At 40.3% G+C, this 18,843-nt stretch overlaps 1 protein-coding gene across 1 annotated transcript; it reads left to right on the top strand.

Annotated features, from left to right (window-relative positions):
* Nucleotides 1-901: 901 nt before the first annotated feature.
* Nucleotides 902-1,378, top strand: LOC147608281 (uncharacterized). Its single transcript, XM_086789063.1, has one exon. It carries the CDS (start codon nucleotides 902-904, stop codon nucleotides 1,376-1,378), a length of 477 nt encoding a protein of 158 aa, XP_086645189.1.
* The last annotated feature ends 17,465 nt before the right edge of the window (nucleotides 1,379-18,843 follow it).

Raw genomic sequence — 18,843 nt, 5'->3', positions numbered from 1 at the left:
TTCATTTCTTTTCCAATGTATGAAATTTATCATTGCAGACACTGTCAGTGTGGATGGACTAGCTGAAATATCTGGCAATGTCCTCACAAAGCCAGAATGGTGATACACTGCAAGATAGTGATAAAGTGCATGATGGTGTAAATAAAGTGCAGGATGGTGATAAAAAACAGGATGGTGGTGATAAAGTGCAGGATGGTGGTGATAAAGTGCAGGATGATGGTGAAAAAGTGCAGGATGGTGGTGATAAAGTGCAGGATGGTGAAAAAGTGCAGGATGTTGATACAGTGCAGGATGGTCATAAAGTCACAGAGGAGGATAATGATGTCTGGGAGAAAGTGGGTTTTTGGTGTTTTGTCCAGACATCATGCCTTGCAACCATAGTACAGAATGCAAGGAAAACACAGGATTGTGGTGTTCCTGTAGACAATGCTGCTCACATGCTAAGACAGATTAAAGCATAGGCTGCTAGTTTTTATGATGCATTTGAGGGGAAAAGTGAGGTAAAAGGTGAATGTGGGACTGAACAGGACAGCTCTCAGAGCTCAGAAAATGCTGCAGAGAACTATGTGTTCAAGGAGCATTATGAGGCACAAGACACAACAGCTTCAGTGGAGGGTGATGTAAGTGCCCATATTGCTATTGATCAGAAAGCATCAGAGCTGTTTGAAAAGCATGAGAGTAATCAAAGAACTAAACTGAGAGATGTTATCGAATCGATTTTTGCAGGTGGTAGTGTGAGACATCCTAATGCAAAGATGTATCGTGCCTGGGAGGATCCAACCAGCCCTTCATTCCAATTACGGCCAGCTTTAATTTTGGATCTCAATGGAGTGCTACTCACAACGGTTGACTGCAAATATGCACAAACCCCCCCTATTGGAATATGCTTGAAGTGATAGATATGGGTGGCAGGAAGCTGTTAGGGCAAAAGCATGATGCTGAGAGGTTTGTGCAATGGTGCTTGGAACGCTTTGATGTTTTTATATGGACTTGTGCTAACAAGTTCAATGCAAACAGAATTTTGAGGTGCTTTATGCCTTTTCACATCCACCGGTTCAAAGGCGTGCTTACGCAAGAGTTTTGCGCAGAGGAGACTAAGTTCCAGAGAATTACCAAGAAACCAGTGTTTTATAAGAAGTTGACCATGTTTTGGGAGGCTTATCCTCAGTATTCACCAACAAACACTATCATGGTGGATGATAGCAAGTACAAAACTTTATGGAATCCTCAAGGAACCGCATGTATAGTAAAGAAAATGGAAGATCAAGACCCTGGGGAAATGCAGGCTTATCTTACGACGACAGTCCTCAAGGGAGGCTGGCTTGATACATGGCTTGGTGTCGAGGATCGCCTCGCCTATACTATAGATAAATCATGAAAGATGATGACAGCATAGCTGTGCAAAGGAGGTGGATGTACGAACATATGAACGAACTGTAGTATAGCGAGACTTGTGATCGGCCCATTTGGTCCCAAGAAACTAAATGTAATTTTTATTATGGAGTCCACTTTGGAACCTTGTATATGTTGTAGAAGTGTTCTAACTGACATAATGCGATGGCCGTTTTTGCACTCTTGCAAAGCTATAGACTGGATATATAAGTTATTGTCTTGATTACAGGTATCATTTAGTCTAAATTTGAAACACTGGTATAATGTAAAGTTTTTCAATTTCTGCTATAATGATTTTGCACTACTAAATTTGAAACACTAGTATAATCTGTAGACTGCTACCTTGGTGCTACCTAGGTGCTTACAGGCTACTACTACCAAGTGCTACCAAGTTCCTACTCCTAGGTACTGGTATACTGGTGGGTGATAGATTTATTTCCAGATGCTGCTAGGTTAGTATGCAAATGCTTGGTTTATTCCCAAGTGCTGCCAGGCTAGTATGCAGGTGCTACCATACTACTACCTGCTTGATACCATATCACTATCTTCTGCTATCTTGGTGCTACCTAGGTGCTTGTAGCCTCCTACCAAGTGCTACCAAGGTCCTCCTACTAGGTACTGGTATAGTGGTATACTTTAGAAGCTCATTAATTGTGCATCTTGAGCAATATGGTCATGCCACATCATAAGACCCATAGTGTAAAAGAATACCTTGACATGTATGGAATGTGCCTAGTAAGATTTACCATGTACCACAATTTGAGCATCCCTAAGAAAGATCAGGAAAGTTTAATTATCATTCACAGACACCCACAAGCCTAGTGTGGCTCTTGGTGACCCTTGCCTGCAAGAGATCAACATGAGTAGACGAGGATCCAAAAAAAAAACAAGTATGTCCAAAAGAAATAGCTTGAATTATTTTCAGCAAGCTGCTATACATCAAAAGTGTACATGGCCCTCTAAAAGGTTCTGTACAAGGCATTAATAAATAATACATCACTCAACACCACTCAGAGCACATCAGAGCACAGACTCTGATTCATCGTGATTGCACAAACATCAAGAAAGACAATAAAACACTGCGCAAAGACATAGCAGAACTTCTCCTTCATTTATTAGCGATCAGAATCAACGTTCCATTCTCTCTCATCCCTAGATACAACTGTCAGGGTATAACCACCCGGTTCAAATCCCAAAGGGTACTTTCACACATAACTAACCCCCAATCCCTTTGACTAAGGTCTAAGAATTACATAATAAAGCCTTAACACTTGGCACAGCCTGGTGGCTAAATTTTCCAAAAAATTTGACCTGAACCCATCAATCCCTGATCAGCAAAATCTGAGTTCTGTAGTAGACCTCTGATCATGTAAAGAGAGTGTCTAAAACAAAATAAAATTTTCCTAAAAAGAAAATGCCTAATGTTTGTCTGTTTTTTTTTATAGTAGTAGTGTTGAAAAACACTGTGGAAACATTTCGAGCATCACTAAGCTTGACCCGGTTGGTCAGTCTGAATCTCTAAGACCTGCTCCTGCTATGCTTCCACATCCATTTGAACCTCCTTTGTAATGTTGATCACCGCCTCAGGGTCTTCATCATTTGGTAAAGCTTTATCCATACCCATCAGCAAGCCCACGTGCTCATCAGAGCTCTTTTCCTGAACAGCTCCAGATGTTTGTCCATGTGTCTGAAAAAGGGCTCTAATCTTCTTCAGCTTCCCTGTAGACGATTTCAGCTTAACAAGCTTAAAAGGATTAGAACTTGGACTTTCTATCCCCATCATATGAGATTCCTATGATCTGATTGTGCTTTTCAGAGCAAAACCACTCGGCGTCTTATATTCCAGCATATCTTCTGTTTCATCCACCTTGTTCTGAAATTTAGACTTTTCAGCTACAAGTTGTACCACCTCAGCTTCCAATTGAGCAATGCGCTTCAAATTCACCTCTTGCTCTGCCTTTGAGGTTCTGATAAGGCTTGAAAACAAACTGCCCAATTCTTTCTTTGATCTCTTTCCATATCACTGATCCCTGTTGAATCATCTCTGATTTGATTCTCCCCACATCTGCTTCAGAGACTAGAACACCACCTACAGTCAGTTCTTCGTGCTCACTTAATATTTGCTCCTTCATCTGTTCTAAGGCTTCCAGTCTATTGAGAAGCATCCTATTCTCTATTTCAAGCTCCACCTGTCTTTCAAGAAGTCTTTGCATCTCTGACTCTACACTATCCTTCAAAGATGTTGTCCATTCTTCAAACAACTTCAGAGACAATCTATTTTTAACCAACTGACTAGTCTGTTCAGAGATCTCCTTAGCTGAAGAAACTTTCAACTCAGCCATGTCAGCATTCAGAGTTTTAATCTGATTCTGCAACAATTCAACTTCTTGAGCTTTTTCTACAAGCATTTGTCTAAATTGATCATTAGCCTTTTGCAACTGCTCTTCCGTGTAAGCTCTATTTTGATATTCCCTAATCTTTTCAACTTGCTGCAGACAAAACTTCTTCAGAACTTCAAGAGTATCTCCCACATTTTCTGAAGTGACAGTCCAAGACTGCTCTGAACCAGATTTAGCTTCTGCCAACAACGGAGTCACCTTCGGAGGCATCCCTTGCATCTTCAAAAGATTAGCTCTTTTGCTACCTCCTGCCACATGTTCCTTTTCACTCAACTGCATCTTCTTCGCCAACTTGGTTTGAGAAAGAGTCGGAGATTGCCCTATCCTAGAGACTTTTGTACCTAAAGATGGTTCATCTTCATCATCTATCCCAGACTGCAACACAGAAGTTGTAGCCTCTTCCAAACTATAACCTGCCTCTAAGAGACACCCTACTGTTTTCTGCTCCTCCTCTGTCAACTGTCTATCCCTAAATTTCCTCTTCAGAGTCAAAGCCACTGTATGTGAAGATAGTCTAGGGTCCACAGGCTTTGCAGGTAAAGCTGTTTGAAAAGAATCATAATCAAATAAGGCCTTAAGGAAAGGGCCTAACCTGCTCTTACTAACTGCTCTCCTTTTATCCTTCTCTCCTACTTCAATCATAATCCTCTGATGTACCACAGCCCAATCCACATCTACTCCTACCTCTGTTTTGTAGCTAAAGGAGTATAAGATTCTTTTGACATATTATAATCAACCTTCTGGAGTAAAAGAACACGCTCCATAAACCAACGCAATTGCTGCTTCCTGGCGGCTTCTACTATCTTCAAATGATAATAATGCCTAGAGCCCACAGGATTCCCAAATTCTCTCTCCATATCCTCATCAAAAACTAAATTCAAAGCTTTCAAACCTGGGTTAAAAGGTAATTCAAATACCTGAGAAATCAGAGCTGGGGTTATCCTTGTACCTCCTTTGAGTACTCCCTCTGTCTTTCTCAGCAAAGCTAGGTGTGTGGGAGCATATATATTGTCTTGCCACTCATCCCAGGTTAACTTTGCATACCCGATCAACCCAATTTAAGTAAGCCACTGAACGTTTGCGTTATTCTCCAAATCCATGCTGTACTTAAAAGGTGCAAAGTTCTCCATCAGGCTACCCACACAGTAGAAATATCCTTCATAGAAGTCTCCTCCTGTTGCTCCGTCTCAATGCTTGGTGACTCCCTTGTCCACGGCACCACTGTTTCCACCAGAGTTTAGCATCTCTGATGAGGCAAAACCGTGCAAGCATTCCATTAATAATTTCAAAAGATTGTCTTTAAATTCTCCTTCCACATGAACACTAACTTTGACAACTTTAGGGTCATTCTCTGTTCCCAAATTCCATTCATTCAGATCATCCTCCATAACTCTAGCTGATTTCTTCATACTGTTTTCATATCTTTGCTCTGCTATTGCAATAGCCTGATCTATTGATAGATCATTCTGCATCTCCTCTGACTTTGACAGCTCTGATTCCTGTAGAACTCTGAACTATTCTTTAGTCATCTCAGTCCCTGTTTGAATATCCTGTAATTGCTGGTCTCTTTCCTCTTCTGTAGCTACAGCAAAACAATCCTCATAATCTCCCAAAAAAGTCATCACATTTATATCAAACACTGGGGGACAACTGTTGGATTGGCCTTCAAATATTCCTCTTCTTCATCATCTTCTACTTCATCTGCCAGGTGTATGCCTTGTGCCCACAAAGCTCTTTGCTCCTTTGGCATAAATATAGTAGATGTCATGGGTAAAGTCTGTTTCTGGTTCCCCTGTTTCAAGATCACCATATTAGCTCCCCAATCTTGCTGTAACTTAGCCTGCCTAAACCAGGGTCTTCCAAGGAGCATTGGGTAAGCCAAGTTTCGTGATTGCATCCTGAGTACTACAAAGTTGACCATAAACTTCAATCCTGCAATGAAGATCTCTTGGTTTTTTAGCAAACCTAAAGGTTGTAAGCTCCCCAATCTTGTTGTAACTTAGCTTGCCTGAACCAGGGTCTTCCAAGGAGCATTGGGTAAGCCAAGTTTCCTGATTGCATCCTGAGTACTACAAAGTTGACCATAAACTTCAATCCTGCAATGAAGATCTCCTGGTTTTTTAGCAAACCTAAAGGTTGTAATCTCCTCTGATCAGCCATTTTTACCTGAAAAGGTGCTGGATGCAACTTTTGGCTCCCAAATTGAATGTAAACTGACTCAGGAAGTATATTAACTCCTGATCCACCATCCAAAAGAACTCCATGTATGGGCTGGCCCTGATATTTGACTGATATGGCAGGAACTTTGAAATCAACATCTTCCACCTTAGAAATTTCCTCTTCTCCTTTGTCCTGTCCTTGTTCTTCACAAACCTCTTCAATTTGTTCTAACATTAGTTCTTCCAAAGCTGGCTTCTTCTTGTCCAACTTCCTTTGAACCTTGCTTCTAACTTTCTCCTGATCTGCCCATTGAATTGGACCTTTATTCAACTTTGCAGCTCTTGTCACTGCCAAGGCGGGAATCTGTTGTTTCCCATCCTTATCATTTGCATGGACTACACATCCAGAACAATCACAAGCAACATTCTCAACCATATCAGAGTTACTCTGAAACTGGTCCTCTATCACTGTCACTGCATTTAACTGTGTTATTTGTTGACTTTGCTGCATCTTTCCTCTCTCATTTTGATCTGCTATAGGGTACCTTACAATTGGGATACCCCTCTCTGTCCTATGCTTGCACCATAACTCACAAGCTAGACCCTTTCTATGACCCTCTTTGTCACAATAAGTGCACTTCAATTCTCCTCTAAAATCTGATTGCCATGTTTGTCTAGGCTGTGATCTGAACTGTCTATTTGGTCCTCTAGCTTGAGCAAGGAAAACTTGATTAAATGAAGTTTCGTTCTGCTGCTGCTTTGACCTTTGTACACCGAGGGGAACTCTTCCTCTAAAATTTGGGTTATACTAGCAATTGGTTGCTAAATGTCCTTCCTTTGAGCATATCTGACACACTGGTCTATCATTTGTTAATACTGAGGCATACTTCAATGCTTTAAGCCTCTTTAACAGTTGTTCATCATCCAATCCTTTCTTCTTCTTTTTGCCCTTATCTTTGGACTTTGAAGATTTCTTCTTCTTTTTCCTTTTCTAGCTAGTTGATTCATCATGTGAATCTGAGTCACTATTATATTCTGAATTATCATCAGAGCTCTCTGAGTCTGTGTCCCCATCAGAGTCAGATTCCAGGTCTGAATTAGACCTCTTTTTTTTTTTGCTTCTTCTTATTAGTAACACCCAACCTCTTTTCTACTCTTACTGTGCTGCTTGCACCAAAGCATCAAAACCTGCAGCAATGTCTACATTAGCCACTGCTGATCTGATTGTCTTCCTTAATCCATTCAGGAAATAAGAAGCTAACATCTCATTGGAAAGCCTATCTGCTCCTTCCAATCTTCGAGAGAGAACCCTGAACTTCTGAGCATAGTCCTCTACTAGCATTTCTTTTAGTTGAAGATCTTTAATTTTATTTATGATGTCATTGGCTGTTTTCTCCCTTCTGAACCTGGCAAGAAAACTATCTCTCAAAGCATCAAAGTTTCCAAAATGTCCCAAACCATACTGGCTAAACCAATCCATTGCTGAGCCTTCTAAGGTAGCAGCAAACTGCCTCTTCTTCACCTCTCCCCCATAAAGTGTGTCATAGCCACTAGCCTCCCACCTTGTTTGGAATTGGGCTACATGGCAGTTAGGGTCCTCCTTGGGTTTTCCCCTGAACTTTGCTGATCTCACCTTTGGGTTCTGTGCTGGTGAATTTTGAGGATTCATTTCTGCCCCTCTAACTGGCCTCCTTGCTAAGACTGGTAATGGTTCAAACTGCAACCTTCTCCTACTACTTCCCCTAATAACTCTATTCAACAAGGTTCCCCCAAGAAATGTCCTGAAAGTGCTTGAGAATACTGGTGGATTTTGAGCATCCTCAACACTTCCTGCTTCTGCATTAGCATTTGAATCATTATTTAAAATTGGAATACCCAAATCAGATTCAGATTGTACCGAACCTGTCGGAATCCCTTCTCCTTGAACAGCATCCACAAACTGATCATGTACTTCTTCCTCATCATCAATATCCTCTGCTTCTTGATCCAATGTTTCCTCCTCTACATCTTCTTCCAAAATAGTTTCCAATGCTCCACTTGTTCCCAGAGGAACTTCATAATCTGAATCATAATCATCACCTTCTTCATAATCTGAATCATAATCATCACCTTCTTCATCATCATTTCTGCCTGTTAAAGCAGCGTTAGCATCTCTGGCCCTTGACCTTGTATAATATCTTCTTGAATTCCCCGAATTATCTTCAGACATCCAAGGCTAGCGGTCCTCTGAATAGTCGTATCCTCCCATAACTCAGGGCATTCGAACCCGCAGAGATGGATGGATGCGATGAGAATAGGAGTGACGAGAATGTGAGGTGACTAGATGTGATGAGATGTATTGAGAATCAGATAAATGGGAAAGAACGGATGGATGGATGTGATGAGAATAGAAGTGATGAGAATGAAAGGTAAATAGATGTGATGATATGTGATGCGAGTCAGATAAATGTGAACGAATAGATGAGATGTGATGTCATGTGAATCAGGATGTAAATGAATAATATAGGATGTGAATGAATGTGATAACATGTGAATCGGGATGTGAATGAACGATAAGGGACGTGAATGAATGTGTTAGCATGTGAATCAGGATGTGAATGAATGAGATGTGATGTGAAATGGATGTGATAAGATGCGATGTAAACTAGATAGATGTTAATATAAACTAGATAGAATCGGGATGTGAATGAATGATATGTGATGTGAAATGGATGTGATAAGATGCGATGTAAACTAGATAGATGTTAACGTATGTGAAGTGATGAGATGTATGGGTAGATGCAAGTAGATGTGATCTGATGAGGATAAATGAGGGAATAAGTGATGAGATAGAAAAAGATGTGATTAGATGAGAATGGGAATACTTATGATTAAATTAATGTGGATTGATGTGTGGGTAATGTGGATTGATGTGGATGGATGAGTGGATAATGTGGATTGATGTGGATGATGTGGATGGAACACCATAATAGTGAATTTGGGAATTTCCCAATTCCCATTTTTGAATACTTAAAAAAGGGGACATGGATAACATGTTCGTAAGTTTCTCAAAACCCTATCATATGACCTATCGTTGGAAAGTGTTTGAAAAATGGAATCTAAAGAGCTATAAAGCGCTCATTTTGGATTAGTGGTGTTCAAGTTATGGTTAATCCAAACTTTTGACCACGTGTCCCAAACTTGTGGGAAATTCCCATATTCCCCAATATGGTGTTATGGATGTATGGATGATATGGATTGATGTGTGAGTAATGTGGATTGACGTGAATGGATGTATGGATGATGTGGATTGATGTGTGGATAATGTGGATTGATGTGGATGGATGCATAGATGATGTGGATTGATGTGGATGGATGTATGGAAGATGTGGATGGATGTGTGGATAATGTGGATTGATATGAATGGATGTATGGATGATGTGGATTGGTGTGGATGATGTGGATGGATGTATGGATGATGTGGATTGATGTGTGGATGATGCGATTGGATGTGATTTAATGTGGGAATGATGTGATGTGATAGGGATCGATGAAGAAAAAAAATTTGTGAAAAGATGAGAAAAGATGGGGACTAATGTGAAAGGATGTGGAGTGATGAGAAAAAATGGAAATATTGTTGGAACTGTATTTGTATGTGAAATCTCTTTTTAAATGACTATTTTATGTCAAGAATGCTGGGGAAGCATTTTGACCGTCTTGTGAAAGAGGTCGTGGAGACCTATCTGTTAAAGTTGCAACTGTGCTGACAGAGAGTCAAAAAAGAACGTCTTGTGTAGCAAGGTCGGTCGAGGTCTTGACCAGCCTCGGTTTGATTTAAATGGTGAGCTTTCAGTACAGTGGATGAGGGACCAAGGAAGCGGCCTATGAGTGAAGCGCTAGGTGACCTGCGAGCGAAGGATCCTAGAGGGTGCTAACCATATGGTGCTCGGGCTCTGGGTTGCTGAAGATATCCACACGTACATCGGGGAAGATATTGGAACAAGGAGTAAGCGTTGTTTTCTGAAATCGGGCATGGATCTGGTTGGTTGACCTTTGCTGGTCCTCAAAACGGATGAGTCCACCATGGCTCTTTTTATGGATCCGTTAGTTGATCTTGGTGATCTTCAACAGAGATTCCATTTTGATATGTGAATATATTGCCGATTACTATGAGCTAGGAACTATCAAAAAGGCCCCTGAGGGAACAAATGGTGAGCGTTTTGGCTGCCAATGATGCCATAGGTACACCAATGAAGGAATGATTGGAAATAAGGATTCAACCGGAGATTTTGAGGATTGTGATCAGTGACACAATGGTTTCATTAAATGATTGTTTTAAAGATAGCTGATGCTGAGAAAAAGACAATTTCATATTGGGTATGTAGGTGGTGTGACTAGTTTTAAGTTTGCATGAATATCCGGCTAGGTGGCCTGTGAACTCTTTTCCCTGGTACCCAGGATAAAACCTTACCAAATTCTTAATTGGATCCCATCACTATAGTGGTTGGGCGGTTGGCTAACCCACGGGGCTTTGATGGATCCTTAAATTGAGACTCAATTCTGTTATGGTACGATAGATGAAGTAAATCCCGGACAAAAATTGTTCTATGGAAAAGAATCAACGGCTGTGCCTCTCAATGAGGAAAAAATCGTTGGTCTCTATGATCCAAGTGCAATCTTTTCCCTGATCTGATTTGGGACTTATGGGGTCGGTCAGTTCAGTTAGTTAAGGCTTTTGACTACGTTAGAGAAAAGTTATCCTGGAGGAATCGCCTATGCTTTCTGAGCAAGGGAAGTTTTTTCGAGATCGGTTTTGGAAGAACCGATGGATTATTCTCTTGTCCAAATATCCGTGGGGGTGAGGCCCCAAGTGTAAGACCCTGCCCCACGCAAGAAGTGCTACTTCCGCTGCTAGAACCCCTGAATTCGTTGCGCGGTGGGGATAGGGACCTCACAATCTTAATCACATGCTAGTGAACTTGTGTGAGGAGTGTATGAGGTGATTGGAGGGACGTGCAATATATAAGGCCTTGTATATAATTCAAATCCTCTCAGAATGCGATTGTGTCCTGCTATTTGCTACTCTTGCAAATCATCATCTTAATCACGTGCTAGTGAGCTTGTGTAAAGAGTGTATGAGGTGATATGAGGGATGAGCAAGAGCAATTGCATTTTTCTCTTGCTAATCATTTTCTTAATGTCATCTAGTGAGCTTGTGTGAGGAGTGTGTGAGATGGGGAGGGGCAAGAACATGGTAGTCCAACATGGTAGCATGACAACACTAATAGTAGGAGAGAAACAATAGAACTCGCTTCCCTAGGTTGAGTGGATCTCTTGGAGCATAGCTCAAGCTCGGCCAATGAAACGATCCCCATGACAATGTTTGGAATAAACTATTCTCTAAGCCTATACATTTTTTACACTATTTTCAAGGAGTAATCCTTTGGCTTGTTTTGTTAGTTTTCTCCAAATCTGCAATTTACCCATTGCCCACACTCTTGAGCAGTGGATTTCCATAAAATAGAATTGGTTCTTATGGAGATTTATGTGTGATTCGGTGTGTTTTTGCTCTCTTTTTTGTGCATAAATTGCCATGATTTGTTGTTTTAGTTGCATGTAGCTTAGTTTTTAATATTTGTAAGCATGCACATAGGGAATTTTAGGTTTAGATTACATTATTTGCATCAAACTGTGCATTAGGATTGCATTTTGTTAATTGGTCTTTCTTTTAGTGTTAAGCATAGAATATTTTGCTTACTTTTTGTATGTAGATTAGTTTTTAGTATTTGCAAGCATGCACTTAGGGAATGTTAGATTTCGATTGCATTATTTGCATCAAAATGTTCATTAGGATTGCATTTTATTAATTGGTGTGGCTTTCTTTTAGTGTTAAGCATATGATATTTTGCTGATTTTTTGCATTGTAGTTAAGTTTTTTGTTGCACATTTGAGTGCATTAAAGTGTTAGCATTCACATTAGATAGCTTAATCTTTAACAAAATCCAAAAAATTAACTCTCCATTCTCACTAAAAACACTTAATGGATTGATTTTTGGATTAGGAGAGTGATTTAGTGAATTTCAAGAGTTGAATAAATAGTTTAAAAAGGGATTTCAATGGGGGTGTTGAAATGATGAGTTTCAATGCTTATTAATGGGATTTTGGCATCATTGCATCAATTTAATCACATCAATTCGATTTTGGATTTGGGGAAGTTCTCATTTGCTATGGATGAAGGGTAAGATTAGGCAAGATATATTTTTTAATTGTTACTCAGGGGATGCACTACTAAGAAACCCTAGGTATCATGCATGTTAAGATTCTAGAAATGGGATTGATCATGGTGAAGGACATAGATTAAGCATAAGATTAAGGTGGATTAAACCACACTAAAAACTCCATGACTAGAGAGAGAGATTGCACACTCAATACTATTCTCTTGTATTGCATATCACAATGAACCATACAATGATATAGGCTCTCTAGCCTTATCCCACTTTACATGTCATCATCCATGTGGCAACTCCTTTTCCACTCTTTTGGTCAACTCTCACACACCATGCAATATTACATGTGGCATTCCTATCTCACCACAATATCTTGCACCTCTAGGATGCTTTCCCACATACACACAACACCACGATTACATCTTTCAACACCCCCTCTTAATCGAGGTGTTCCACAACTCACCCATCATCCATCACCCATATCAATGTAGCATTGCACAAACGCAATCGCTACCTCTCAACACTCCCCCTCAATGGTACATTGGAGTGTCCATCAACCAATCATGTGTGCGCGTGTCTACCATCTTAGACACCTAGTCCATTTTGAGCCAATTCGCTCACAGCGGAACCACTGAGTCCGATTTGAACATGGAAGTTCGGGTGGGAACCAACCCATGCGCATGCACCTCACACGTGTATCGCTCTTGCACACATCACACAACAGCCATTTTGAGCTTCTAGGTGAGCTCGGGCAGGGTTACCCTCATACCATGGGTGAATACACATCTTGTTTTGAGCATGCAGGCTCGGGCACGGTTGCCCTCATATACATGGGTGAAACAAATATAATTTTTATCTCCATTTTGGTCGCAACCGGGCAGGGGACCCGCATATGAAAGTTATCCACAACTTCACATTGGTAGACCAATATTTTGCCCAATTATTTAGGGCACTTACAACCTTGTGTGTGTGAAAATCTCTTTGTGATAAAACAAATTACAAGCGTTCTTTAAAAAACTTATGAGTAAGGGTCCGAATATGGGCTTTGTGATGAAACCCCCTTAAAAGGTATTAAAGGGATACAATTTCAAAAAAAATGATTTTGTAAATCTATGTCAGACCACCCTGCATCCTTTTCTCTGCTACACGCCAAGGACACCGTCGCTTCCTTGAGGTCCACACGCTGCCCTGCTACAAAACGGGCTCCACAGGTCAGTGGGCCGTTCTCTGTGCACCGAGTCTACACAGGCTTTTTTTTTTCTTTCCTTTGGCAGACCTTGACCCCACTAGGGTCTTCTTCTTTGTGAGCTACCTCTGCTGCAGTGCCGACCTTCCATGATGACCTTGTTGCTCAATCTACCTGCACTGCTTTTGTCTTGCTGCGCTTCAAGCTCATTCCATGGCTTGCTTACCGCCGTGTGGTTGTGCTATTGTTTACGTCAATTCTCTGCTCCCTTTTCTTGCCAGTTCTCCTTCAGTCCACCTCAGGAACTCTGCGTTAGCTGAAGTTTGTCAAACTGTTCCCTGTCCATTCTCTTAGACTTGCAGTTGCCATACCCGATTCTTTCAGCTTTCGTAAATCTACCTGATGGCATATTATTTTTTAATTTTATTTTTATAGAGTTGTGCGATAGGCTCTCTCATCTCCTATCCACTTTATGAGCGGTGATGACCATGGCATGCTGATTCGAGGTTCTCCTAGGATGTCGTGTCTCATAGCTCGACTCCCCATTACCTGCGCTGTCCTTCTCTTATTTCACTTGTATTTGAGCTGCTTTTAGTTTCCAGAGCTCTAATCTTGAGCTTCCATTTGCTTGTTCTCACCTCAAGCTTTAATTTTCATAAAGCTTTCTTCTCATCTCTTTAAGCTTTCTTCTGATTTTCTTGCAGCCATTGACATGGCAACAAACATAAGCTCTAATGTGAGTTTTTCCAACTCGCATGCATTCTTCTCTTGACAAAGCATGCACTCAAAGAACTCTTAGACACAGCTCCTCCTTGTTGCCAAAAAATGATTTGCCTCCTCAACCTCCTTCATAAGGTTTCATCATAGCCATTTACATGGCCATGTTGAGCTCACACACGAGCTCCATAACTGCTTGCCTCTTCCATCTTTGACAAGCAAACTTTCCATGCGGCTTCTCTCACAAGGAAACCACTCCAAGGGTGCCTTCAACTAGATTTCTCACAAGAAATCTCTAGGTGCCAAATATGTGAAAGCTATTAAGTGCTTCCACCATTGTTGCCCATCTTCCATGAGCAACTTTGTGAGCCATGCCTTTCAACATGCTCTAACATGAGCTGCAATCAGCCCATTATAGCTTGCCACCAAGTTGACAAGCTTGCACCTCTTACACTCTTTGTCCAAATGCAAAGAACCATGGGATTTTCTCATCCCACAAATCAGCGACCCTTCTTCCATGCTCAATAACAAAAACTTGAGGCAAAATCACACTTTTACCTTCACAAAACTTTGTTGGCAGCTTCTCCTTGATGATGATGAAGATCCATAGCCTTCATAGCCTTCATAATGCTGAAATCTCCATTTTTAGCTTCCTTGATGATGAGCAGGCTTTCCTTGTTGCAAAACTCCATTTGCAACTCTCTTGGGCAGCTTCTATGCAACCTCCTTGTTGCAAATCTCCTCTCAAATCCTCACAAATGCAAATCCAAATGATAATATGAGTGTGCATAATTTTTTTTCATAATAAGCTGAAACTAATGCTTAATCAAAGAAACTCACAAGCTAATATACATAATAATCACCATAACCAAGAGCCCATTTGGCTCTGATACCATGTTAAGATTCTAGAAATGGGATTGATCATGGTGAAGGACATAGATTAAGCATAAGATTAAGGTGGATTAAACCACACTAAAAACTCCATGACTAGAGATTAAGGTGGATTAAACCACACTAAAAACTCCATGACTAGATTAAGCATAAGATTAAGGTGGATTAAACCACACTAAAAACTCCATGACTAGAGAGAGAGATTGCACACTCAACACTATTCTCTTGTATTGCATATCACAATGAACCATACAATGATATAGGCTCTCTAGCCTTATCCCACTTTACATGTCATCATCCATGTGGCAACTCCTTTTCCACTCTTTTGGTCAACTCTCACACACCATGCAATATTACATGTGGCATTCCTATCTCACCACAATATCTTGCACCTCTAGGATGCTTTCCCACATACACACAACACCGCGATTACATCTTTCAACACCCCCTCTTAATCGAGGTGTTCCACAACTCACCCATCATCCATCACCCATATCAATGTAGCATTGCACAAACACAATCGCTACCTCTCAACAATGCATATTCAAGGGGTATTTAAAAAACCCCTTACCTGTGAATTTTTCATGAATTAAATGACCCCTTTTTCTTTATAGACTTAGGGATTTTTTTCCAAAATCGATCAAAAAAACCCCTTTTGTAACTGTATTTCTATAAATTTACCTTAAATTTTTGAATTAAAAAACCCTTTTATTTGAGCTCACGTGCTATACTTACATATTTTTAGGTGAACCCCCTGAGAATTGTTGCTTAATTTGCACAAGTAATGGGTTGTGGAGCTTAGAAATTGCTAAAGCTTGGCTGAAGCATTAATCATTATGTTAATAAATCTTGGTATCAACCCTAATTTATTTCCATATCAAACCTTTCATTAATCCTCATTGAATCAACTAATCATGATTAAGTATCTCTCTCTTCCTCTTTTTCTCTACTTCTCTCTTTTTAATTTTCTTTCTTTAACTTTTCTTTCTCTTATTAATTCTCTCTCTCTCTCTCTCTCTCTCTCTCTCTCTCTCTCTCTCTCTCTCTCTCTCTCTCTCCCTTCGAGAATCCATTTCTCTCTCTCCCTTCCTTCTGACACCCTGACAACAAGAGTTGGTTCACCTTTAATGCCTATGTCACCTTCTGAAGACTACGCTAGCATGCTAGGAATGCTAAAATTTGAAGCCTTCAGGGGCATTAAAGCCCTTCAAACCTTTTGGAGAAGGCCTCTTTAAAAAATAGGGTTATAAAATAAGGCCACTGAGGAGCCCTATTTTGAAAATATCTCTGAATTTTAGACATATATATATATGTGTGTGTGTGTAAAATTTCTTTAAATTTTAGATATATATATTTTGAAGGTCAACCTAGTTTTTATGGCCTTCAAATTGAAATTACAGTGCTGCTCCACCCACCAATGGCGCTCACACCTTACATTGCTCGCATGTTTCTTCACCGTTGCCTCCTTCTCTAACGCGCTGTAGAGCCTCAAGGTTGAATGTCTACATCAAACCCATACAAAAGGGAAGGGAAAGAAGTCAGTACCCCTAGAAATACATTCAACACAATGATAGTTGGTACCCCTACAAAAGGGAAGGGAAAGAAGTCAGTGGAAGAGAGCCAAGGGGCCCCAAGCTCTTTGAAGCCAGGGAGAGTTACTTGGAGGTAGCAAGCCATAAAGATGTGGGTGGTGTGATCCTCAAATTCTAATTTTGGGATCTGCTAACCTTCACACGATACTTTGTGGCAATCTCCACCTTGGAATGCTAAAAGCTTGCATTAGAGGGGATGAGCCAATAAGACAACTATTGTAGAAGATTGGGTTGTTACCCTTATTTGAATTACATCCATGGGGAATGGATTATGGACCTGGAAGTGTTTCTAGGCCACACATTCATTGGCAAAGAAGTCGATACCCATACAAAAGGGAAGGGAAAGAATTTAATACCCCTATGATAGTTTTGGTACCTCTAGAAAGACATTTAACACAATGATAGTTTTGGTACCTCTAGAAAGACATTTAACACAATGATAGTCAGTGCCCCTACAAAAGGGAAGGGAAAGAAGTCGGTGTGGAAGAGAGCCAAGGGCCCCCATCCCTGCCAAGGAAAAAAATAGAAGCTATTTATAACTAATTGGCTATTTATAACTAATTGGCTATTTTTCAAGGGTCTCGCAAATTTTTTTGGCTATTATAAAAATTCATTAAAAAGAATCACCTAGCTTTTTACAGTTTTTTGAGATTTTTAAGAGAGATTCGCCAAAAAATACATTAGGTACTATCATTGTTTTTAAGAAATCCAAAATATTCGCCCCCAAATTTCTAAATTTCTAGGTCTATATAGAATATATATTTGCCAACCCATTAGACTTATACATTCTTGAAGATGCTTTATTCTTTGCCGATTCCCTGCGAGAGTTGTACATACCCTTGGAGATCTTTGAAGCAAGGGAGAGTTACTTGGAGGAAGCAACCCTTAAAGTCGTGGGTGACATGATCCTCAAATTCTAATTATGGGATCTGCTAATCTTCACATAATACTTTGTGGCAGACTTTATGGCAGTCCCCATAACCAATGCAAACATGGATGAGTGGAACCGAACGAAGCAAAATTGAGACAAGGGAAACAAAAACAGAATTAAATGAAGAAGCTTTTGAGTTACCCCCACCAACAAACTACAAGGGAGTCCACAAATTCATGGGTCATGTCGGCTACTACCATCAATTTATTCTTTTCTACGTAGAAATACCTCGTCCTTTGTACAAGCTATTGATTGTATATGTATGGACCGAGGAGTGTCAAGAAGCTTATGACGCACTGTTGGCAAGTGCTGTAATCTTGTGAGCACCTAACTCGGATATAATCTTCCATGTGCACATTGATGCCTCCAATTTTGCAATCATCCAGTCATTCACATGCACGTCTATCCACATCCATCCATTCATTCACATTCACATCTATCACTTCACATCTTATTCTCATCCATTCACATCACATCACACCCATACATATCATCACATCTCATTCACATCTATTCACATTCACATATACTCACATTCACATATACACATCACATCACACCCAGACATATCATCACATTCACATATACACATCATCACATCACACCCATACATATCATCACATCTCATTCACATCTATACACATTCACATCCACATATACTCACATCACATCACATTTCATCTACACATCAATCCACATCATCCATACATCCATCCACATCATCCACACCAATCCACATCATCCATACATCCATCCACATCAATCCACATTATCCACACATCCATCCACATCTTCCATACATCCATCCACATCCATCCACACGTCAATCCACATCATCCATATATCCATCCACATCATCCATATATCCATCCACATCAATCCACATCAATCCACACATCAATCTATATCATCCATACATCCATCCACATCATCCACATCAATCCACATTATCCACTCATCCATCCACATCAATCCACATGTCACCCACACATCAATCCACATCATCCATACATCTATCCACATCAATCCACATTATCCACTCATCCATCCACATCAATCCACACGTTAATCCACATTACCCACACATCACATCATCCATACATCCATCCACATCAATCCACATTACCCACACATCAATCCACATTCATTTCATAAGTATTCCCATTCTCATCTAATCACATCTTTTTCTAGCTCATCACTTATTTCCTCATTTATCCTCATCAGATCACATCTACTTGCATCTACCCATACATCTCATCACTTCACATACATTAACATCTATCCAGTTTACATTGCATCTTATCACATCCATTTCACATCACATCTCATTCATTCACATCTTGATTCTCATGCTAACACATTCATTCACG

This window comes from Cibotium barometz, chromosome 53 (genome assembly GCF_041138505.1).
Source record: "Cibotium barometz isolate CiBa-2024 chromosome 53, ASM4113850v1, whole genome shotgun sequence".
Classification (NCBI taxonomy): Eukaryota; Viridiplantae; Streptophyta; class Polypodiopsida; order Cyatheales; family Cibotiaceae; genus Cibotium; species Cibotium barometz.
This window is presented reverse-complemented; position numbering and strand designations above follow the sequence as displayed.